At 45.7% G+C, this 25394-nt stretch overlaps 1 protein-coding gene across 8 annotated transcripts in view; it reads left to right on the top strand.

Moving 5' to 3' along the window:
- Positions 1-25394, top strand: part of CPLANE1 (ciliogenesis and planar polarity effector complex subunit 1) — a 200493-nt gene that overhangs the window by 106173 nt on the left and 68926 nt on the right. For all 8 annotated transcript variants that reach the window (XM_053297186.1, XM_053297187.1, XM_053297183.1 and 5 more), the window contains 6 exons: positions 11086-11157; positions 11738-11918; positions 12287-12577; positions 12713-13474; positions 13743-13912; positions 15294-15408. In XM_053297186.1, the coding sequence (XP_053153161.1) occupies positions 11086-11157; positions 11738-11918; positions 12287-12577; positions 12713-13474; positions 13743-13912; positions 15294-15408 (1591 nt within the window). The remainder of the gene's footprint in view (positions 1-11085; positions 11158-11737; positions 11919-12286; positions 12578-12712; positions 13475-13742; positions 13913-15293; positions 15409-25394) is intronic.

The following is a 25394-nucleotide window of genomic DNA, read 5'->3' as shown; positions in this document are numbered from 1 at the left end:
GTTGTCAGAGGTGGGGAGGCTCTTATTTCAGCAGGGAGCACATTCCAAAGCTCTGTGGCAACAGCTGAGAAGGCCTGTCCCCGAGTAGCCACCAAATGAGCTGGTTGCAACTGCAGGTGGACCTTTCCTGATGATCTCAATGGGCAGTGAGGTTCATAAGGAAGAAGACATTCTTAAATACCCAAGGCCCAAGCCGTTTAGGGCTTTATACATTATAAACAGCACCTTGTATTTTGCCTGGAAACCTATCAGCAGCCAGTGTAGATCTTTCAGTACAGGAGTAATACGGTTTCTCCAAGATGACCCAGAGACCAACCTGACTGCCTCATTCTGAACCAGCTGTAGTTTCCGGACTACACACAAGGGCAGCCCCACATAGAACGTGTCGCAGTAATCCAGTCTGGAGGTTATAAGCATATGTATCACTGTTCTGAGGTCGTTTATCTCAAGAAACGGATGCAGCTGGTGTATCAGCTGAAGCTGATAGAAGGCACTTCTGGCCACCACCTCAACCTGGGAGACCAGGAAAAGGCTTGGATCCAGAAGCACCCCCAGACTATGTACCTGTTCCTTCCAGGGAAGTGTGACCCCATTCAGAACAGGCAGATCAAACTCATCTCCTGAGTTTCAACCCTGCACAATGAGTACCTCCATCTTATCTGGATTCAGTCTCAGCTTGTTATCCCTCATCCAGCCCATTATCTTCTCCAGACAGGCATTTAGGGAGGTTATGCCCCTCCCATTATTTATTTATTTATCCAATTTCTGTACTGCCCTTCCAAAAATGGCTAAGGGCAGTTTACACAGAGAAATAACAAATAAATAAGATGGACCCCTGTCCCCAAAGGGCTCACAGTCTAAAAAGAAACAGAAGATAGATACCAGCAACAGTCACTGGAGGTACTATGCTGGGGGTGGAGAGGGCCAGTTACTCTCCCCCTGCTAAATAAAGAGAATCACCATGTTAAAAGGTGCCTCTTTGCCATGTTGACATGGAGAAGTAGATTTGGGTGTCATCAGCATACTGATAGCACCCTGCACCAAGTCTCCTGATGATCTCTCCCAGCGGTTTCATGTAGATGTTAAACAATATCGGAGACAATATGGAGCTCTGAGAGACATAAGAACAGCCCTGCTGGATCGGGCCCAAGGCCCATCTAGTCCAGCATCCTGTTTCACACAGTGGCCCACCAGATGCCACTGGAAGCCTACAGCAGTAGTTGAGGGCATGCCCTCTCTCCTGCTGTTACTCCCCTGCAACTGGTACTCAGAGGCATCCTGCCTTTGAGGCTGGAGGTGGTCCTCTGACTAGTAGCCATTCAGATTTTGAAGAAAAACAGTCTCCAAGGGACACCATCTGGCACCTGCCTGAGAGGTAGGAGTGGAACCACCGCAAAGCATGGCCTCCCACTTCCAACCTTCTCAGACGCTCCAGAAGGATACTATGGTCAATAGTATCGAAAGCTGCCGAGAGGTCCAAAAGGACCCACAGAGTCATACTTCCTCTTTCATTTCCCCCTTGGAGATAATCCATCAGGCTGACCAAGGCAGTCTCTACCCCACAGCCTGCCTGAAAGCCAGTTTGAAATGGGTCTAGATAATCAGTTTCCTCCAAGACTGTCTGGAGCTGGGGGGCCACCACCCTCTCAATTATCTTGCCTAGCTACAGAAGGTTGGAAACAGGCCCGTAGTTGTTCAACTCTGAGGGATCCAAGGTAAGCTTCTTTAGAAGTGCCTCCTTCTAAATTCTAATTATATCCTCCTTAAGACAAGGAGGCATCCTGCCTTCCCTCAGATATATATAATCTCTACCAGGCCTTCTACAATAACCACCCTGCCGGATAGTATAAGTCATGTCGGGCAAAGGTCAAGAGAACAGGCAGTGGGTCTCACCGTTCCAATCAGCTTATCCACTCCTCAGGAGTCAAAAACTGGAACTCATCCAACTTAACCACATAAGAGGAGTCGCTGGACACCTCCACATTAGACACAGAAGTAATTGTGGAGATGGAATCTAAGTCGGCCCAAATACGAGAGATTTTCCCCACAAAGAATTCATTAAACATGTCACAGTGGGTAATTGATGGTTCCAGATCCTGATTCAAGAGAGGAGGGGCACATACTAGCCCTCTCACAACCCTAAACAGCTCTGCCGGAAGTGAACTTGCAGATGCAATATGGCAGAAAAGAATCACTTTTTTGCTGCATGTATCGCCTGAGCATAGATATTTTCAAATGTGCTCTATGTTGTAATCTGTTGGATTCGAGTCGAGTCTTTCTCCACTTGTGCTCCAGTCGTCTACCTCGCCGCTTAAGCCCCTATATTTCTTCCGTATACCAAGGGGTCAATTTTGAAGCGAGTCAGAGAGGATGCTTAGGAGCGATCATGTCTAGTGCCCTACTGGGTTTGCTGTTCTAGTTTCCCACCAGGGCATCAACAGGATCACCGGCAGAGCCAACACTAAATTCCTCCAAGGCTTCTTTAAATCCTATTGGATCTAATAACCTTCTCAGGCGGACCATCCTAATAGGTCCCTCACCCCTACGAAAGTGGAAAGTGAATGTAAGTCCAACCTTAACTAGATGGTAGTCCGTCCCCGACAATGGGGAAATCACAGGAATCCCCACCCACGGAACACCACCCTGATCAGAGTGAAAGACTAAATCAAGCTTGTGACCTTCAATATGCGTCAGTCCCGAGACTACTTGGGATAGACCCACAGTTGTCATGGCCACTATAAACTCATGAGCTGCCCCGAACAATTTGGTCCTGAAATGAACATTGAAGCCCACAAGCATCACAAGCCTGGGAGACTCCAACACCAAGCCCGAGACCAAGTCCATCAGCTCAGTTAGGGACTCTGTTGAGCAGCAGGGTGATCGGTACACCAACAGAAGTCCCAGTCTATCCCTGGTCCCCAAACCTAAGTACACATATTTGATATGGTCCGACACCTCAACAGGGATCCTGGTAAGGGAGATATTGTTCTTATAGACCACAGCCACTCCACATCCCCGCCCATGGTCTCTCACACACTCAACAGCATACCCTTGAGGGAGAAGCTGGGACCAGACTGGGCCACCAGCCTCCTCCAACCAGGTCTCTGTAATACATACCAGGTCAGTGCCTTCATCCAGAATCAAATCATGAATGGTTTCTGATTTGTTCTGGACCAACCTGGCATTACAGAGGAGCAAGGTGAGGTTCCAAGGGTGGTTGGCACTGCTCCCCAAGGTCAAAGAGCTGGCAAGAGGGCCGGAAGGGGCAACAGCTATTAGATTTTCAAGTCCTCTTCCCCTTTAAGACCCACTGACCTGCCAATGTTACTTCTTCTGTTCCCCACCACCACCGGAATTGCCGTCCCACAGTCAGTGGACGTGCTCCCTGTCTCCCCATCTCCAGGTAAGCCTAGACATATTTGAAAACAATCACACCCAGGACTAATTAAAACAGAAGCCATAAGAACATAAGAACAGCCCTGCTGGATCAGGCCCAAGGCCCATCTAGTCCAGCATCCTGTTTCGCACAGTGACCCACCAGATGCTGTTGGAAGCCACAGGCAGGAGTTGAGGGCATGCCCTCTCTCCTGCCATTACTCCCCTGCAACTGATTCTCAGAGCCATCCTGCCTTTGAGACTGGAGGTGGCCCACAGCCCTCTGACTAGTAGCCATTGATGGACCTCTCCTCCATGAAGTTATCCAAACCCCTCTTAAAGCCATCCAGGTTTTTGGCTGTCACCATGTCCTGTGGCAGAGAGTTCCACAAGTAGATCACACGTAGTTTGAAAAAGTACTTCCGTTTGTTGGTCCTAGACCTCCTGGCAATCAATTTCATGGAGTGACCGCTGGTTCTAGTGTTGTGTGAGAGGGAAAAGAATTTCTCTCTCTCCACTTTTTCCCAACCGTGCATGATTTTATAGACATCTATCATGTCTCTCCGCAGTCGTCTTTTTTCTAAACTAAAAAGCCCCAGGTGTTGTAGTCTTGCCTCATAAGAAAAGTGCTCTAGGCCCCTGATCATCTTTGTTGCCCACTTCTGCACCTTTTCCATTTGTACAATGTCCTTTTTTAGATGTGGTGACCAGAATTGTATGCAGTACTCCCAAGTGTGGTCGCACCATAGTTTTGTATAAGGGCATTATAATATTAGCAGTTTTATTTTCAATCCCCTTCCTAATGATCTGATCCCTAGCATGGAATTGGCCTTTTTCACAGCTGCTGCACATTGACACTTTCAACGAACTATCCACCACGACCCCAAGATCCCTTTCCTGGTCAGTCACTGACAGCTCGGATCCCATCAGCATATACTTGAAGTTGGGGTTTTTCGCCCCAATGTGCATCTCTTTACATTTGCTAACATTGAACCGCATTTGCCACTTTGTCGCCCAATCCCCCAGTTTGGAGAGATCCTTTTGGAGCTGCTCACAATCCGTTTTGGATGTCACTACCTGGAAGAGTTTGGTATCATCTGCAAATTTGGCCACCTCGCTACTTACCCCTGCTTCTAGATCATTTATGAATAAATTAAAAAGCACTGGTCCCAGTACAGATCCCTTGGGGACCCCACTTCTTACTTCCCTCCATTGTGAAAACTCTCCATTTATACCTACCCTCTGTTTCCTGTCTTTCAACCAGTTAACAATCCACACATGTACTTGTCTACTTATCCCATGACCGCTAAGTTTCCTCAGGAGTCTTTGATGAGGAACTTTGTCAAAAGCTTTTTGGAAGTCCAGGTATACTATGTCAACTGGATCACCTTGATCCACACATTCATTGACACCCTCAAAGAAGTCCAAAAGGTTGGTGAAGCAAGATTTACCTTTGCGGAAGCCATGCTGGCTCACTCCCAGCAGGGCCTGTTCTTCTAGGTGCTTTACAATTTTATCCTTGAGGATGCTTTCCATCAATTTGCCTGGAACGGACGTTAGGCTAACCGGCCTGTAATTTCCCGGATCGCCCCTGGGTCCCTTTTTGAAAATCGGTGTTACATTTGCTACTCTCCAGTCCTCTGGTACAGAGCCCGATTTCAGGGATAAGTTGAAAATTTCAGCAAGGAGGTCGGCAATTTCACATTTGAGTTCTTTGAGGACTCTTGGATGGATGCCATCCGGCCCTGGTGATTTGTTAGCTTTCAGTTTTTCCAGACAGTTTAGTACATCATCTCTTGTCACTTCTATCTGACTCAGCTCTCTAGCCTCCATCCCTAAAAATCCTGGTTCAGGAACAGGTATATGCTCAGTATCCTCTGCCGTGAAGACAGACGCAAAGAACTCATTGAGCTTCTCTGCATCCTCCATATCCTCCTTAATAATCCCTTTCACTCCCTCATTGTCTAATGGCCCAACTGCCTCCCTGGCAGGTTTCCTGCTTCTGGTGTACTTAAAGAAGTTTTTGTTATTCCCCTTGATACTTTTGGCTAAATGTTCCTCAAACTCTCTTTTTGCCTCCCTTATTGTCACCTTGCATCCCCCCCCCCCGAGTTTGTGTTCCTTTCTGTTCTCTTCGTTTGGACAGGCCTTCCAATTTCGGAAGGAAGTCTTCTTCCCTTTTATGGCTTCTTTGACGGTACCTGTTAGCCATGCTGGCATCCTCCTGGACATAGTGGTATCTTTCCTCCTTTTGGGTATACAATCTAATTGTGCTTCTAGTATTGTGGATTTGAGTAAACTCCATGCACTCTGGAGTGAAGTGACTCTCCTGGTTTTCCCTTTCAGCATTCTTTTCACCATACTCCTCATTTTGGAGAAGTTTCCTCTTCTGAAATTCAAAATGTCTGTGTTTGACATCCTTGCTGATTCTCTCCCCACATGTATGCTGAATTTGATGGCACTGTGGTCACTGTTTCCTAAAGGGTCGATGACACTGACATTACGCACCAGGTCCTGGGTGTCACTCAGAATTAGGTCCAAGGTCGCCTTCTCTCTGGTCGGTTCCATGACCAATTGTTCTAGGGCACAGTTATTTAGTGTATCTAGAAATTTGACCTCTTTGTCCTGACCTGACTGTGAATTTACGCAGTCTATGTGTGGGTAATTGAAATCACCCATAATTACAGCCCTGCTTCTCCTTGACGCCTCCCTGATTTCCTCCTGCAACTCCCAGTCACTGTTGGCGGTTTGATCTGGAGGGTGATAGCACATCCCCAGGAGCATGTTCCCTTTCCGGCCTTGTATAGTCACCCACAGTGTTTCTGTGGAGGACTCCAGTCCAACTAGGTTTTCTAGCTTGTTAGATTCTATCCCTTATTTAACATACAGTGCTACTCCACCTCCAAGGCGCCCCTCCCTGTCCTTTCTGTAGAGTTTATACCCAGGGATAACTGTGTGCCACTGGTTCTCACTGTTCCACCATGTTTCTGTTATGCCCACTATATCTATTTCTGCGTTAGCAACCAAGCACTCCAGCTCACCCATCTTGGCTCGGAGGCTTCTGGCATTAGCATAAAAGCACTATACACTGAATCTCTCCCCTGAAGTATGCTATTCTTATGACTCTTTGACCTGCTGGCACAGGCTCCCGTCTGCTCTTTATGTGGTTCTGCTCTGTCCCCTTCTGTTTTATTTGAATTCTTTGCACCCTCGCACTTTAAAGGATGGCTTATGCCAAACGGGATACTGCCCAGCTCCCATCGGCTGTTCCCCAGGTGTCATTTTAAAAGCTGCTCTGCAACCTTTTTGATTTTAAGCGCCAGCAGTCTGGTTCCATCTTGGTTCAAGTGCAGCCCATCCCTTTTGTACAGGCCTTGCTTACTCCAAAATGTGTCCCAGTGCCTAACAAATCTAAACCCCTCCTCTCGGAACCAACGTCTCATCCATGCATTGAAACCCCTCAGCTCTGCCTGTCTCACTGTACTTGCACGTGGAACAGGTAGCATTTCTGAGAATGCTACCTTGGGGGTCCTGGACTTCAAAATGCCCCGTGTGAGAGGATATGGGCTCATCATCCACAGAAGGGGTCTCTTCTAAAGGAGCACTTCCCTCTTCCGCAGACTGATGTCCTCCTTGCCCAAGACCTTCATTCTCCCTGACAACAGAGGAGCTATCAGCCCTGGAGTGGGATGCCTCTATCACATCCCTGAAGGTCTCATCCACATGCCTCTCTGTCTCTCTGAGCTTCTCCAGATCCACCACCTTGGTCTCAAGGGAACGGATTTGTTCCCTGAGAGCCATGTGCTCCTTGCACTGAGCACACACCCATGACTTCTGCCCATGGGGCAAATAGTCATACATGTGGCACTCTGTGCAATACACTGGGAAGTGCCCCTTCCCTTGCTGACTTTCTATCTTCATACTGTCTTGTTGGCTGTTTACAGTATTTAGAGATAGTTTATTGTAAGTAGTTTATTATCTGTTTATTAGAATGATAGGTCTCAGCTGTAATTGTCAGCTATTTAACTGTCCAAACAGCCTTTTTAAACTGTCCAAACAGCCCAAGAATATGAGGGATACGAGGGAGGGATATGTACTTAAGTTCTCTTCTCCACCAGGCTCCTTGTGCACACAGGGGTTTGTTCCAAACTCCCCCACACACTTCCCGCTAAACTCCTGCAAAACTCCTCTATGTCCTGTTTGCTATTCCTGTTTGCCATTCCTGTTTGCTATGCTCTGTTCGCTAAGCTCTCAGGCCTTCACCTATTATGTAGAGTAGCCTTCCAACTGACACACAGGATTTGAGTCAAAGGAAAGGAATGTGGGGCCTCTCCTAGCCCTAGCTGACTCCACCCCCTCCAAGCAGGCACTAACTAAACACTGGAATTTGGAACCCTATCAGCTCCTAGCCCTGGGAAATCCAAACCCTAACCCTAACCCACACACACACTCAGACAGAGAGAGAGAGAAAGACTAAGACCTATCCCTTAAAGAAAAACAGCCCCTGCAAATCTCCCCTCTTTCTGTTAGTTTGTTTGAAGGGGAAAAGGCTAGATGTTTAGAAAAGCTTGCTCACCTTCTCAGCTATGTCTGCTCTTCACAGAGTAGCCTTCCAACTGTTGGAAGCCTCACTGTTAAACTGTTGGAAGCCCCACTATTAAATGCCCCCCCCATACAAATACCTGGGCCAGGAAGTTCGGCCCTCGCCCCCCAAAGTGGCTCCCCAAAAGGGGTGACCCCATTTGGTGTTGCCCCTTCGGTGGCAACCTCGCCGCCACTGGCAGCATCCTAAATAGCCCTGAGCATCAAGCTCTGGCAGATGGAAACCAGGAAACTGCCAAGTCGCCCGCTCTGGGCCCCCATCTTTCAAAGCCTCACCACAGTCCAGCAGCCTGTCCTGGGGGGCAGATAGTAATTGACACCTGACCTCGGCATAGGTGAAAAAAATAGGCCAAAAATGGTATTTATTTTGTGTATCCGCGGGGTTGTGGTTGCCAGAAAAGACCTCGGAGGTCATTCTGGCTGCCATTTTAAGCAAAGGAGCCTTTTGTGGCTCATTTCTTCTCCAAAAGCACAATTATGATTTTTCACAGAAAAATGGGGAAATATGGACTTGGAGGGGCATTCCCAGACAGCTGGATACCACCTGAGTATGGTAGGGCACGTTTTTTTTCCCCTTTTGGGAGGGCATTTTTCTCTGATTTTTGCCTTTAACTTCAGTGTCCAGGACCCTAACCCCACTATCCCCATTGTCTCAGTGCCTCAGTGTCTGCGGTTTTGGTATTCACTGTAGTAGCGGAGAATGGAACCCACATGGATACCGAAGTCCACCTGTAGTATTTAACCATGTGGTAATCTAGCATTATCAGATTTGTTTGGATTTACACCGAATATACACTTAACATTTTTTTAAACTGAGCCAGCTGAAAATAATATTATTTGGGTAAGTGCTTAAAATATACCTGTTTTTGTTTTTTGTTTGGCCTTGGTACTGTAACAGTAAGAACCACTTTCTATATTGAATTGGGCACTAGTCCAAAAAGCTCTGCAATTTAATGTGCACACAAAATTGGGCATATGATGGAGATTTGATTTGTCCCGAATGGCTTTCAACAAATTTCCTGCAGGTGCAGGAGTGAAAATCACAGTCAAGGGCTAGGGAGGAAAGTGGCTTTTGAATTGCCATCATTGTAACTAGATTATGATCATGATAAATTTCTCTTTTTTTTTAAAGCCTTGCCTGCATGTGAAAATAATGTTTAAGTGCTTGAGAATCAAGTGTGTGTGTGTGTGTGTGTGTGTGTGTGTGTGTGTAATTGGTACAGGTCAGTCCAGCAAAGGATGTCTTTAACTCTATGCTCTCTTTATGGTCCACCTATGATACTGGCAGGTTTATGCAAAACCACTAACCAGTCTTGCTGCTTGGTTTTGTTTTAATAGTTTTGTCCTTGTGCTATACTTATAGCACTCAGTGCTAAAACATGGTTCTCTGATTCATAGAGGGGTGATTCATGGCTGGTCTGGTACTTCCTTATAAATTGGATGGAAGCAGACTACTACTGAATTTGAACATTAAGATAACAGTTATCTATTTGGTATTCTTTTCAATTTTAAATAGCTGTAAAGATAATTTTGCTTAATGTTTTAATGATAATTATTAATTTGCGGTGGAAATAGTATAGTGACTTTCTTTCTAAAATATTTTGAATCTCTCAGTAGTACCCATTTTTTCCTTTATTTGCTTTTCCTTTGTTAAGTTAAATTGTGTTCCCTTTTTCTCTCATGTCTTGCTTAGTATTGTAGCCTAGCACCTTATAAGTAATTTAAATGTGTTTGTGTTAGTTGCTAATGGCTCCAGAAACCAGATGTAAAAAGTTGTGAGCCAGGTTACCATTTATAACTAGTAACAAGTTGTTCTTGTAAGAACTAATCTGCATACTTTCTTCTCACTTTAATCTTAATTGATAATTACCATCCTCACAAGTTAACCCTCTTCAGCCTTAAATGTTCACATGTCCACCACCTTGAATTTGGGTGAATGACATCATCACAAACTTTGCCATTGAGGTGTCGCTATGTGTCACTCACTACAACTGTACCAAATTTGGTTCAAATCAGGCAGTCCACAAGTTAGCCCACTTGTAGCTCAACCGTTCACATGTCCGCCATCTTGAATCCGATGACATAATCACAAACTCTGCAATTGAGGTGTCCCCATGACTACCTACAGCTGTAGCAAATTTGGTTCAAATCAGTTAGGTGGTCCACAAGTTATCCCACTTGCACCTCAAACATTCGTGCGTCAGCCATCTTGAATCGGAGAGGATAACATCACAAACTACGCCCTTGAGGTGTACCTCAGTGTCACAGACTACAACTGTACCAAATTTGTTTCAAATTGGTTAGATGATCCACAAGTTAGCCCACTTGTGCCTCAAATTCATGCAACTGCCATCTTGAATCAGGTTGGATGACATAATTACAAATTCTGCCCCTGAGGTGTCCCTATTTGTCCATACAGCTGCAGCATATTTGGTTCAAATTGGTTAGGCAGTTCAAAAGTTAGCTCACATGTGCCTTAAGTGTTTACATGTCCGCCATCTTGAATTGGGATGGATGACATTAAAAAAAACCCTACATCATTGAGGTGTCCCCATGTGTCCATTCAACTGTATCAAATTTGGTTCAAATCGGTTAGGTGGTCCACAAGTTAGCCCACTTGCACCTCAAACATTCACGCAGCCACCATCCTGAATTGGAGTGGATGACATAATCACAAACTATGCCACTGAGGTGTCCCTATGTGTCTGTAGAGCTGTAGCATATTTGGTTCAAATCGGTTAGGCAGTTCACAAGTTAGCTCACATGCTCCACAAACATTTATGCGTTCACCATCTTGAACTGGGATGGATACATCATCACAAACTACGTCAATGAGGTGTTCCATAACTGTACCAAATGTGGTTCATATTGGTACAGGCATTGCAAAGTTGACTGGGGACACACACACAAACCTTCCTTAAGGAAAGTTTACTTTCTTAAGGAAAGTAGGCTAAAAAAGCTAACACAGTGAGACAGAGAATGAAATCTTACTTACATATTGCTTTGTAAGTCATATGTTTTGAATTTTATGTAAAAAATAATTAACATGCATTCAAATAGATATATAATGTAGTGAAAATGCTCTGACATATATTTCTATCTTGACAGTTCTACCTGTGAAGTAATCTCCAACAACATTCCTCGTCCATTCTGTTCTGAACTGAAAGCAAGAACTCCTAGGTAGAATAAACTAAGTTGTTCTTCTTAGTATCATGGACATATAGTTCATAAGGTCACTTGTGGGCGTAATCTTTAACACCTGATTCCATTTCACATGACCAGCATATCATTAGCCATGATATTTCTGTCATTTGACAAGCTTGCTTGTCTGGCTTATGTGTTGGGTTTGATTTTCATCCTAGATCCTGCAGGGTTCAGCCTCAGAACCTGCCTTTCAATGTAACGAACTGTCCGATTTGGTTGGTGAGGACTAGGGACAGGGTCTTATCCATTGTGTCCCCTCAGCTTTGGAATGCCTTCCTAGAAAAGCATCACTGGGCTCCCTCTTTAAAAAAAAAAAGTATTTGAAAACTCCTCTTTAGAGAGATTTTTTCGGGGTTTTATCTGCTGTCTGTATCCACTAGGTCTTAAACTTATTTTTAATTGGGGTTCCAGATTTTAGCCCAAATTTATGCTGTCTCTTTACTTTTATTTTTATCTAAGTGTTTTGTTATTCTTGTGAGCCAACCCGAGCAACCTTGGACTGGAGGGGCAGGAAAGAAACATGCTAAATAAATCTTTTCCTCCTCTTCTGAATTAGCACAGAGAACTCTGCCTCAGATGATCCGCCTTCTTTCACTGTTGTGTCAAGTGTTCCTTCTAGCAGTCCTGCTGCTCCAAAGAAAGAAGAGTGTGAGGCAAGAGAGACTCCAGCACAGCCACTGAACACATCAGATGGTGTCAGGCAAATGCTCCAAGATGAAATGTTTAAACTGATTCAGGTGAAATTTCTTTGAAAACTGTACTTCATCACAAACAGACCCCAATTGTGCTCTTTTAATGTCAATAAATGTATTTTGGGATACCTCGCACCGTGTTTGGTTTTATTCAGCTGCTGATTACACTATGCTTAAAAAGAGAATTTAAGCCTTCCAAGGAGCTTTTGCATGATCTTAACTCTCCTAGATAATTTTGTACCATTTACAGAATCAGTGCCTTAGAGTAAGCGCACCATGATCAGCTAAGCAGGGTAACGTGCCTGTTACTGTATGTTTTAATAGGATAATTGCATAACTAGAAACACTTTATAGATGGATTTTAGCCAAGACACATTTTAGCAAATCTTAATATACATTTGTTTGTTTTCTAGCTGCAGCAAATCAACTTTATGAGCCTCATGCAAGTGGTAGGATCATCCTTTGCCAGCCTGCCAAATATGTTACAGCAGCTGCAGCAGTCACAGCCCTATCATTTGGGAAGAAGCCAGGCTTCAAACACTGGAGGGACTGATGCCGATAGGTCTCTCCCCAAACATACAGCAGATGGCTCTCCAAAAAAACAGATGCCCACTCTAGAAAACACTTGGAATTGTAATAAGACAAACATCAGGCCTCAGGAAAAAGGCAACCTGCATGATCAAAGCCAGAAGGGAAGTGTGCAAGTGAGTAGGGACTTGACTTTTTGGTATGAAACAAAATTATTGTGTTTTCAAAGTTATTGGACAAAATCACCAATGTTTTCTAATCTTGTGTGTGATCTAAATACTGTATTACAGCACATTTTCTCTCTCACTTAGAATCTTTCACACATTAGTGATTCTTCGAGCTTACCAGAGAGCCAGCCCATTGGAACAAGGCTGATTCCACCAGTACAAGACTTGCTTGATCGGATTCCAGCCATGTCACTACCTCTGTTATCTGCTCCCCTTAATGCTGAGAAGAAACCAAAGCTTATTCCAATGGCAAAACCCTCAAATACTGCCAATGGATTGCCTTTGCTTAAACTTACACCGGACTACCTGTTCCAGTCACTCACTATCTGCCCAGTAAAAACCCCACAAGCTTTCCTTGGTCCTCTCCCACACCCAAAAGAAGCCTGGGGTCCTCCTCCACCACCTCCCCATCCTCTAATAAAGAACCTTCAAGGTTCACAGACAGCAGGGCACAAAAAGGGAACAACAGCGCACCTAAATTTGAGCTGCTTTGATCCTGAGGTTATAAGGCAAGCGCAAGAACAGGAGAGCCGTCGGGCAGAAACTATAAATAAAGAGCCGCCCAGACATCTTAATCTGGAACTGTATGAAAAAAAGGAAAATGTGGCACCTTTACAGCACCTTCATGCACATCTAAAGGCAGAGAAACCACTGTCTGAGCATACCTTACCCTCTTGTAAGATGCATGAGAATTTTGCTCCAGTTCCTCTGCTGCGTTTGCAGCAATCCAAATGCCCATCAGCTTCAGTGCCTCTCAAACTTACAGGAAAGGACATGGATTCTAGAGACCCCTTGCAGCCCACAGGAATACCATTGCTTTATGCTAATTTGACTCCACTTACCAAGGTAATAATTAATTTTATAAGTATGCATATTTTTTAAAAACACCATTGAAAATTCCCTTTAAAATATGTGCATGAGATTTACATATGCATTTATAAATCTGACTCCTTTCTGTGCTTGATCGTCTACCAGATATTGTCTCCTGTCTCAATTTATGATCATGGAACTTGAATGTCTCTAAATAGTGTCTGATTGTAATCTGTTCACCCCAGTCCAGCACATAATTTGAAAAGGGAGGCACTAATCATATTCTGTTTCCTTTCCGGAACAGTTTCCAACACCAAAGCTCATCCCACTTCAAACTCTCGTTGCGTATGAGCAAAGCCAGCAGATTTTCCGAGTCCCACAGGTTAGGCATAAAGGCCACCCCGAACCAATTCAGTTATTAAAAGCAAATGTTAAACTGTTTGAAGCAAGGCAAGGAAGGCATAGTAAAAAAAGGTAAGAACAAATGATACTGAGATCCCTTCATTTGATTGTACCAGCCAATAATCTGAACTTTACCATGTCTGTTTCAGTACATTTATTACAGTCAGGAGAGGGATATGCTGATTGTAGGTTGCAGTCAATATAATTTTTCTGTGCTAGTTGCACTACTACAGAGACAGTGCTCTCTCTAGTCAGTAGGAGGTAGACTTTGAAGATAACAAGCTGGCTCTGGCTTGAACTGGGCAGCTCAGCATCTTCCTTCAGAGAACTAGTTGTGTCACTGCCTTTGCAGGAGAAATACAGAGGTTTAGCAACTCTGTTCCACTGTCTGCACTTGCTTCCACCTTTTCCTTCAGCAAACCAAGCTGAGTTTTATTCTTGTTTCTCTTCTGTTGTTTTCCTTGTTGTTTTAGAAGGGGCTTGTCACCCAAGAGTGTTTTCCCTTTTAAGAAATGGGGGAGTGCTCTCTGAACATTAAAGGGACTGTGGAGGAACTGCTCATGTGAGCTCTATAGCCAAGACTTGAGCCTTCCCTGTGTGCAGAATAGTGTAGGGAGCAAAAGGCAGGGCCCTGTGTGCCACCATGTGGTAACTGATGCAAGGGCAAAGGAGTCAACTGCACAGTTACTAGTATGCCTAAAAGAATTTTGTTTCAGCTCACTCTTTTGGGCATCCTCTTGACTTGTAAAAAAACAAAACAGTCCAAGTGGGTTGGATCTGACTTATTTTTCATGGGCTAACGGCATTTATGTTCATGCATGGGAGGGTGTTTTTTGTTAATCCCCTGTTCCCTCTGTGCGCCCCGCCCCCCCAGATCTGTTCCTGACAACTAGGGGATTAGAGAATTAGTGTGAGACCAACCATTTGTGTGCCCAGCCCTTTTCCATCTTGGATTTTTAAAGCAGCCAGGAGTAAAATAAGTACCTCAATTTCAAAAATGCTAAAACTTATCACTGAGGTTGGAGGCAGCACCTCTTTAAAGAGGTGATGGTGAGACAGCTTTTTTGGGGGTGGGGGACTACACAGGATCTAGCCATCCTAAACAATTATCAGTCAGTTTCCAGCTTGCCATTTTGGGGCAAAGTGTTGGAGCATGTAGTACAGTTTTGGCTCCAGGTAGTTCCAGATGATACTGATCATTTAGATCTCTTCCAGTCTGGTTTGGGTCAGAAACTGTCTTGATTGTCCTGGTGGATGGCCTTGCCCTCAAAATAGATGGTGTGGGGTGGGTGGGGTATGATCTTGTTGATTCTCCGGAGCCTCTCAATGGCTTTCCATATTATTGTTAGTCTAAAACAAGGATGGCCTAAAACAAGGATCCCAGCCTTGGGTCCTTAGATATTGTTGTCTAAAAGATGGGACAGAAAATGTTTTAATGCCTACCTAATGATAGGCAGAAGAGGCGTGCTGAGAAACAGATCAAGGAGAAGGAAGAAATGAAGAAAGCCACTGTGACTTTTCAACAAGATGATTCTACTATTTTAGCTGGTATTGCAGAGAAAGCAAAGGTACAGTGATATGGAACTAATTCATAACTGTCTTGTTGATTGTTTCATTTGTTTTGATGTCATGATACACTTTAGAAACCAGTCTTATTCAGACATTATGTTGAACATAACATGTGAGGGCTACAGTATACAGTTAAAACTCTTATTTTCCTACAGATCCCTTTCCACCATTCAACTGTATCTCCAGTTTGATATCCATTCTCTTTACTATTCCAGAGATAATGCCAGCTGTTTTCCCTTTATTTGCTTCCTGGGTATTTAAATTACTTGGCTTTACTCAGCTTCTGTTCTTTGTCCTCTTCCCTCTGATCTCTATGACCAGTTTAAGGTTTTTCAAAGCTTGACTGACAACTTGTAGTGAACTCTAGGAGTGAGAGAGAGGCAAGGGAGGACTTAAGAACAGAGTAGCTCAGCCAACAAGTGCTACTCTCTGCCATGAAAATTCTGAGACACTTCCTTTTTCTGGATCGTAATCTGTTGCCACTTATAAGCAATGGATACTGCGCCTGCACAGGACCTCAAGAATGGATTTGCTAGCTCCTTGTGTTGCACACACTTCGGCCTGTGTGCTCAATGATATCGGCAATTAGGGTAGCATTTTTTAATTATTATTATTATTTATTTAATTTTTTCAGTTCCTTTCCAACCGTCAAAGACAGTTGCATGAGAAAAAGTGAAAGGATTTGCAAAGGTTTTGTTCCATTTGCAATCTGCTTGCTCAAATGAAAGTATGATAATAGTTATAGGATATCCCTGTTATAGCACTGGGTGAGCATATGCATAAGCTGGTGTGCAAGTATTTGTGGGAAAGTGCTAGTAGCTATTTTTCTTTTGTTCACTGTTATTTGAATCCAAACCACAATTTATTTCAAAAAGAAAAGTATATAAAGCTCAAGATTAGGCATTCCTTCCTTAAGTAGTGATATGTCACTACTTTGTGACATTTTAATTGATCATAAGAAAGATATTTCTCTGTAGTGGTCCAATAGTCATTCACACTACAGTGTTCGTGCACACACAGAACACATATCAGGACCTTCTAGAGCTTAGATATAATTTTTGGAGCTAACCCCACCCTCTTATAGCTGTACTTGAAGTACATATGCGTCTCTCTCCCTCGGTCTTTTTTCAATCACCACGGCAGCTACATCAGAGAACCTTCCAACTCACTCTTGTCAGTGAGAGAGCTAAAAAGAAAAAGACAATTTGTTTACCATCCCTTGTTATTTCGGTTTTATTCTGCTTCACTTCTATCTTCTTGATCTGTAGCATGATCCATACAATATTCCAGCTGCCGAAGCGTTCACCTCATCACCTAGGGCTCCTTGGTTGGATTTGGTTCTCCCCTGCTAACTGAGCAAAGAGACATCTTTTTTAAAGTGGAGGTTCTCTTTATTTAGCAGTGGGAGAGCAACTGACCCTATCCATCCCCAGCACAGCATCCCTCCAGTGGGCTGTTGCTGGTGTCTATCTTACATTTCTTTTATAGATTGTGAGCCCTGTGGGCACGGGGACTGTAATTTATTTATATATTCATTCATTCATTCATTCATTCATTTTTTATTATTTAATTAGTTATTTATATCTATGTAAACCGCTGGAACTCTTAGCAGTGTTCCAAGTATTAAAATCTTTCCTTCCCTTACTTCAAGGGAGGGTGGTACAGGTGGAACTAGACAATACAACTGCCATTGCCTACTTGAACGGCCAAGGGGATACAGTCTCTTGATCCCTGTGCACCTTCAGTGTGCAATTGTAGAATCGGCGCATAGTTTGACAGATTTACCCAATTGCTCTGCACATAAAAGGGACAGAAAGTACTCTGGTGGACAATTTAAGCTGGGCAGCAGTGGGCTTGCAGCACCATGAATGGGATATTAATTAGAAATATATAACAAAAATATTCAACTGCTGGTGGAATCCAACATTGGATCTGTTTGCAACAGAACAGAACAAAAAGTGCTCCAAATATTGCTCCAGAGCAGGTCTGAGAAAACATTCACTGGGAGATGCATTCCAGCAGAGTTGGGGGAATGGACCTTACATGTTTCCTCCTTATTCTCTGCTGGGCAGAGAAGTGATGGCCAAAGTTCTCCAAGAGAATATGTCTTGCATTCTGTTGATCTCTTGGTGGCCATGCCAGGCGTGGTTTCCACTTCTGCTCTGACAGTCAGCACACAGGTACTGGCAGCTACCTCAGTGTCTTGATCTACTGTCCCAGGAAGGGGGTCAAATTCTACATCCCAATCTAAGGATTCTAAAGCTGACAGCTTGGAGAATCGGCTTCTAGACAGAATAATTTTAAACGAAAGAAAGGTCTCCACTAGGCATAATTATGCTTACAAGTGGAAGAGATTTACATCACATGCAGGTGTACACGGTTTTACTCCTGGGGATGCAACTGTTAGACAAGTACTTTTATATTTAACAAGTTTAAAAAGCTCTGGATCTGGATTGTGATCCATTGTATCCATAAGAACTGGGTTTCTGTGCCTGCGCAGGGACCTCCCGGGCTGACTAGCTAGCTCCTCTTTGCGCCCCGCCCGTCTGCACGTGCTCTGCTTATTCCGTTGGAATTGATGGTTGGGGCGCTTCTCCCTCAGTTTTCTCTTGACCGCCAAAGCGTATACACCTCTTGGCTGTTGCTCCTCGTAGAGAAAATTAGGACTGTTTTTTGACTACTCTATTGCTTATCGATTACTGTTTGAAAACTCGGATTGAATCTCGGAACGGAAAACGACTTGCTTCTTTGGACTTTGCCTTTAACTTTACGAAAGATTAAGGATTAAACGGCTTCGACGCGGATCGGCAAATGGACTTGTTAACGGATTTTGGATTGTTTGTTACCATACTCGCTTCCTGTGACTGACTGAAACAGTTGCGAGCGGGATGGAAACTAAAAAAACTTTCAAGCGCTGTGAAAAATGCCGGGCAAAATTGCCCTCCACTGATTACCATGCCGCATGTTTGATGTGTCTGGGAGAGGAACATAACACGGCTGCGTGCAAAATTTGCTGTTCCTTCTCGAAACAGACAAGGCAGAACAGAGCTTTGAGGCTACGAGCGGCGTTATATGAGGAAGCTCTTCGGCCGCCGACGCCGAGGCCTTCGACGTCGACCAGCTCTGGATCGATGTCGGGGATGCCTTCGATGTCGAAGGCACGTGAAACATCGGGCTCTCCGAAGCCGAGTTCCAGCGGGTCTGCCGAGGTGCAGTCTAAAGCCGCTGTGGATACTCTATTTAAGAAACTGAAGGAGGTCTCTAGGAAGCGAAAGCACAGAGACAAAGATCGTCGTGCATTGGAGAAGGAGGATCGGCACTGAGAGACGCCTCGTCAGCGGACTCCTTCGCCGGCTGCGGTACAGGTCTATGATGAAGACTCGGCTGAGTCTCCTGAGGCACCGCCGTCTACGTCGACGGTCGGTATAACAGTGTCTTCAACATCGACTTCGACGTCGACGCCGACCCAACTCGCCATGGCCCCATATCAACATCGACATCGGGATTGATGCCGAGACCGACAACATTGGAATCGGGGTCAATGCTGACAGCTGTGCGTTCACTCCTCCCGATATCGGAGTCGACAACGCTTGACCAGATGATGTATACAGCGCCTCCGACATTGACGATGCCGGAACAGTTCTTGAATATGGGCTCCACTCCTTCGTCAATGTTGACGGCATCGACGTTGAGAGCTGTTCCTCATCTGCTATCGCCAGCACTTACGCCAGCTCAGTCTCCCTCGACACCGAGGACTCCAGGGCTGGCTGGACGAGATGACAGCCTACGGGAACTCTTGGAGTCGACTTCCAGCACCCCTTCGGCTGCGACTTTTCGTGGGTTTGTGTCTGTAGTCTTGGACGAGGGTCCGGTGTCTAACCAGCCACGTGAGCAGGGAGCTGTGGAAGGGTTCCCAACACCGTCGATTCAACCAACCCATACTTGCGGATTTCGACATAATCTCCCTAATGACTATGCAGAGTTCTTACGCTGGAAGGCAGAGCAGGGCATGCGTGCAGGAACGCGGCCAGTGGACGCTACTCAACCGCTGGTGGTACCAGAGCCACAGGTGGCCACTCCTGCCCAGGTAACAGCTCCTGCCCGAGTAACACCTATGGGTTTGACAGCTCCAGCTCAGGTGGCAATACCGACTCAGGCTCCAGCAATCAATTTGCCTGTACAGCAACAGATAACTCAACCTCAAACTTACCTTGCAGTGAACCCTCAGCTAGTAGACATCCATCCTCGGCCGCCAGAGAAGCCTGCGGGTAAAAGGAAGAGAAAAGCTACGCCTCCACCTTCTGAACCATCCTCGTCTCCCTCTGATGATAGTGGAGATGACGAATCGGGCCCTAGTTCTGAAGGAGATGATATCAGCCGCAGATCGGACCCACCGTCAGATGTTCCTCCTAAGCTCTCAACCTCTCCAACTGAGGAATTGAAAGCCTATCATGTCCTATTAAGGGACATTGCAGAGGCACTAGGAATGGACATAAAATCCCCGGATGCTGATGTGGCGGATCCCGTCTATAATATGATGAGGAGCTCCAAGACATCGCACCCTGTTGCCCTCACCATGATTCTGGGCATAAGTAAGGCCACCAAGGTGGCATGGGACATGGTGGGGGTCAGGGCCCCGACCTCTAAACGTATTGAAAACTTGTATAGGGTGACTGAGCAGGATAACACTTACCTACTACAACACCCCGTGCCAAACTCCTTGGTTGTGAGTTGCGCATCATCATCTAAGGGTGCACACCGTCATTCCACGCCGGGAGATAAAGAAGGCAGGAAGATCGATGTTCTGGGTCGCAAAATCTATAGCACCTCCTGTCTAGCGATACGTATAGCTAATTATGCGGCGTGCATGGCAAGATATAACCATCTTCTTTGGGATGCTTTAATGCAGGATTCAGCATCGTTATCTCCAGAGGAATTTCAATGGAGATTCAATGATACTTTTGAAAAGACTACGGCTGTTACACGCCAACAATTGAGTGCCTTTAAACACTTGTCCGAGACTGAATCTAGGGCAATGGTGACAGCAGTAAGTTTGCGGAGGCATGCATGGCTGCGTTCGGCGAGCCTGCAGGCCGATATGAAAGAGAAAGTGGAGTCTTTACCCTTTGATGGAAAGGGCTTATTCCACGAGGAAACAGACTCGTCAATGGAGACTTTGAAAAAGTCAAAATTCACGGCGCGTACATTCATGACACCTTCAAGTGGGTCCAGCACATCTTCGCGAACCCGTACTTACTATCAGCGAAAGCCTGAGAGGTATCGTGACAGAAGGGAGTACAGGAAACAATATAAGCCCTATCAGCGCAATAGGGGATTCAACCATAAGGCTAAAGGGAAAACTGCTCGGCAAGGTGATAAGGACACCACCAAGCAGAACTTTTGACGGGATTGTCCGTCCATGGCACTATTGTCCCAGCAACCAGGTGTTTCAAATTCCGACACCGCCAAAGGAGACATCCAGGACTCAAAACATCGGCCCTGTAGTTGCCAGGTACAACATCAAACTGGCAAGCCGTGCTCAAGCATGGCACAACATAACATCCGATCACTGGGTTCTAAGGATAGTTCAGACGGGATATGCATTGGAATTCGAAAAAAGGCCTCCTTTTTCGGGACTGGTTCACACGCCAGCCACGGAAGTTCTCCAGGAGGAAGTCAGGGTGTTGCTGGAAAAACAAGCAATTGCACCAGTGCAATGGACGGACAGGCTGAAGGGTTACTATTCCCATTATTTTCAGATCCCCAAGAGAGATGGGGGAATCAGGGCAATAATGGACCTGAGAGGTCTCAACCTTTACATACGGACCAGGAAATTCAGAATGGTGACTTTACAGGGCATTCTTCCCCTGTTGGTCGACGAGCGTTGGGCGGTGACCCTGGATCTGAAAGACGCCTACTTCCACATAGGGATCCAGGGGAGTCACCGCAAATATCTCAGGTTTATGGTAGGGGCACAGATTTATCAGTATGCGGTGCTGCCCTTTGGACTCTCCACGGCACCCAGAGTATTCACCAAGGTGATGGCAGTGGTAGTGGCATACCTCAGGACACGGGGCCTAAGGCTCTATCCATACTTGGACGATTGGCTGGTGGTGAGCCACGACAAGGGCATGCTAGTTTGTCAGGTGCAGGAGTTGTTAGACTTATTACAGGACCTCGGGATCAATGTGAATTGGAAGAAGTCGAGGCTGGAACCAAGAACCAGTGTGGATTTCATTGGAGCGGTTCTGGACCTGGAAAAGCAAAGGGCATTCTTACCGGAGGAACGGGTTGCTCAGATACGGACTCTCATACTGCTCTTTCAGAGGTCGCCACGACAGCTAGCGGTTCAAATCCAACGATTGTTGGGATTGATGGCATCTTGCACCGCAACAGTGGAACACACACGGCTCCACATGCGCACGTTACAGCATTGGTTTCTCCGAAATTTCCGACCCACTGTGGATGGCCAGAATATGCATTTAACACTGCCGCCGTGTACTCTTGCCAGCCTACAGTGGTGGCTGGATCGGAACAATGTGGGGATAGGAGTTGGGTTTGTGTCCAGAATACCCACCTCACAGATAACGACCGATGCGTCAATGACAGGTTGGGGTGCGCATTGCGCCAGGACCTGCGTCCAGGGCCAATGGACTCAGTTACAAAGTCAACAACATATAAATTACTTGGAACTAATGGCTGTGTTCTTGGGGTTGAGGGCGTTCGAACCAATGATACGGGGGAGAACAGTACAACTAGAGTTGGACAACACAACGGCAATTGCCTACCTCAACCACCAAGGAGGGACAGTGTCCTTATCTCTTTGCCTGCTAGCACAGAAGATATGGGATTGGTGCGTACAGCATTCAGTGCACCCACTGGCAATCCACATAAGGGGTGTGGAGAACTGTCTGGCCGACAGGCTCAGCAGGGACATCAACTTCAATCAGAGACACGAGTGGGAGATAAACCCCTTACAACTGGAAAAGGTGTTCATAGCCTGGGGGGTCCCATCGATAGACATGTTTGCCACGACTGCCAACAGAAAGTGTGCCAACTTTTGTTCACGTACGGGCATAGGCCAAGGATCACTGGGAGATGCTTTTCAGCATACGTGGAGAACAGGACTGCTTTACCTATTTCCCCCACTACCGTTGATGAGTCGTGTAATCGCAAGAATAATGCGAGACAAGGCAAGGTGCATACTTCTGGCCCCATGGTGGCCACGCCAGCCGTGGTTTGCCACACTTCTACAAATGTCAGGGTCAACTTATTACAGGTTCCCTCGGGTTCCAGACCTGTTGCAAAGAGAAAAGGGAAGGGTGTTACACCCCAAAGTGCAGTCACTGAAGATGACCGCCTGGAGGATCAACTTTTGAAGGACATTTTACTAAATAGCAGGCGTGAGACGACTAGACGCAGCTACGCCTGTAAATGGCGGCGCTTCAGAGTCTATATGAAAGGAAAGGGTGTAGCGCCCATGCATGCAACATCGTGTGTCGTGCTGCGTTACCTGACTTCACTAAAAATGAATGGCTTGGCGAATGTGTCCATCAAACTACATTTGGCAGCGGTCTCTTCAAAACATAAGGGATGGGATGGGTACACAGTCTTCTCCCACCCAGAGTGCAAGCGTTTCCTAAAGGGAGTGAATAATCTATACCCACCTGTTCGTAGTCCAGTGGAACAATGGAGTCTGTCCTTAGTGCTCTCTGACCTGACTGAAGCCCCATTTGAGCCGCTGGCGTCTATCCCAATAAAGTGTCTGACTCTGAAGGTTGCCTTCCTAGTGGCCATAACATCGGCGAAAAGGGTAGGCGAAATGACAGCCTTGAGGATGGACAAACCGTACACTCAGTTCTATCCACACAAGGTGGTGTTGCGTTTTGATCCGAAATTCCTACCTAAAGTGGTGTCGGAATTCCACCTGAATCAGGACATAGTATTGCCCACTTTCTTTGCCAATGCGGAGTCGGACTTGGAAAGAGCACTCCACACATTGGATGTGCGAAGGGCACTCCTGTATTATTTAGAAAGGACTCATGAATTTAGGAGAACTAAAAAGTTGTTCGTCACCTTTAGGGGACGTAGCAAGGGCCGTCCAGTTTCACGACAGAGACTTGCACATTGGCTTGTAGAGCTCATATTTCTGGCCTATAAGAGCCAGAAGGTGACACCGCCCAGGACGGTGCGTGCACACTCTACCAGAGCTTATGCAACGTCCGCGGCGCATCTGTCAGGCATTAGACTGGCGGACGTCTGCTTGGCGGCAACATGGTCGTCACATCTGCCATTCGTTAAACATTATGCACTGGATCTGCGAATGGCTAAGGAGGCAAATTTTGGGAGGTCTGTCTTGAATCGAGTGTTGGCATAGCTATGGGTCTTCTGCACCCGCCTCCTTATGGGTCTTCTGCACCCGCTTGCTAAACACCCAGTTCTTATGGATACAATGGATCACAATCCAGATAAACAGGTTGCTTACCTGTAACTAATGATCTGGATGTGATCCGTTGTATTCATAAGTCCCTCCCAGCCGGCCTCACTGCAGAATGTAGGGGTTGATGCTTCCTGATATGCGGGTCGTCACGGTGTGGCGGTCTGCAAGAAAACTGAGGGAGAAGCGCCCCAACCGTCAATTCCAACGGAATAAGCAGAGCACGTGCAGACGGGCGGGGCGCAAAGAGGAGCTAGCTAGTCAGCCCGGGAGGTCCCTGCGCAGGCGCAGAAACCCAGTTCTTATGAATACAACGGATCACATCTAGATCATTAGTTACAGGTAAGCAACCTGTTTTTTTGCTGTTTCTCTGAAGGTCCACTTGGCAGCAATATCTTCAAAACATAAGGGATAGGATGGCAGAGCTTCATTTTCTCATCTGGATTGCAAAAGATTATTGAAGGGGTTAAAGAATTTATATCCTCTGGTTAGACAACCAGTTGAACAGTGGAGCATTTCATTGGGTTTTTTGACTCCGACTGAGCCACCTTTTGAGCCAATGGCTACCATTTTTTTGAAATTACTTTAACTGCAAACTGTTTTTCTTGCATAACTACTGCAAGGAGAGCTAGTGAGTTAACAGCTCTCAGAATTGACTTGCCATATACAAAATTTTATCCTGACAAGGTGCTCATGTGGATGGATACTTTGTTCCATCCTAAGGTGGTGTCAGATTTTCACCTGAATCAGGATATCATGCTACCTACATTTTTCAGAGACCTTGCAACACTCCTAGAGACGTCTTTATATGCATTGGATGTTCAGAGGTCACTCTTATTTTACTTAGATAGGACTAAGGGCTATCGTAAGAGTAAACAGCTTTTTGTAGCCTATAAGAGTAGGTCAAAGGGCCATCCTATATCAAGGCAATGCCTGTCCTTTGCCCCTGCTAACTGGGCAAAGAGGCACCTCTTTAACATAGTGATTCTCTTTATTTAGCAGAGGGAGAGAAACTGGCCCTATCCACCCCCAGCACAGTACCTAGAGCAGGCATCCCCAAACTGCGGCCCTCCAGATGTTGCTGAACTACAACTTCCAGCATACCCAGCCACAAAAAATTGTGTCTAGGGATGCTGGGAGTTGTAGTTCAGCAACATCTGGAGGGCCGCAGTTTGGGGATGCCTGACCTAGAGTGACTGTTGCTGGTGTCTATCTTACATTTCTTTTTAGATTGTGAGCCCTTTGGGGACAGGGATCCTTCTTATTTATGTATTATTTCTCTGTGTAAAGCACTTTGGAAACGTTTGTTAAAAAGCGGTATATAAGTTGTTGTTGTCGTCGTCCCATTGGCTGGTAGAACTAATCTCTTTAGCATACAAGGTTCAGAAGGTAGAACCACCACTCACCACACAATTAGAGCTCACTCTACTAGGCCTTATGCAATATCAGTGGCACATCTCTTGGGGATCCAAATGGAAGATTCCTGTAAGGCGGCATGGTTGTCTTTGTGAAACACTATGCAATTGACCTACATTCTGTTGCAGAAGC

Source organism: Hemicordylus capensis, chromosome 2, assembly GCF_027244095.1.
Source record: "Hemicordylus capensis ecotype Gifberg chromosome 2, rHemCap1.1.pri, whole genome shotgun sequence".
NCBI classification, from domain to species: Eukaryota; Metazoa; Chordata; class Lepidosauria; order Squamata; family Cordylidae; genus Hemicordylus; species Hemicordylus capensis.
This window is presented reverse-complemented; position numbering and strand designations above follow the sequence as displayed.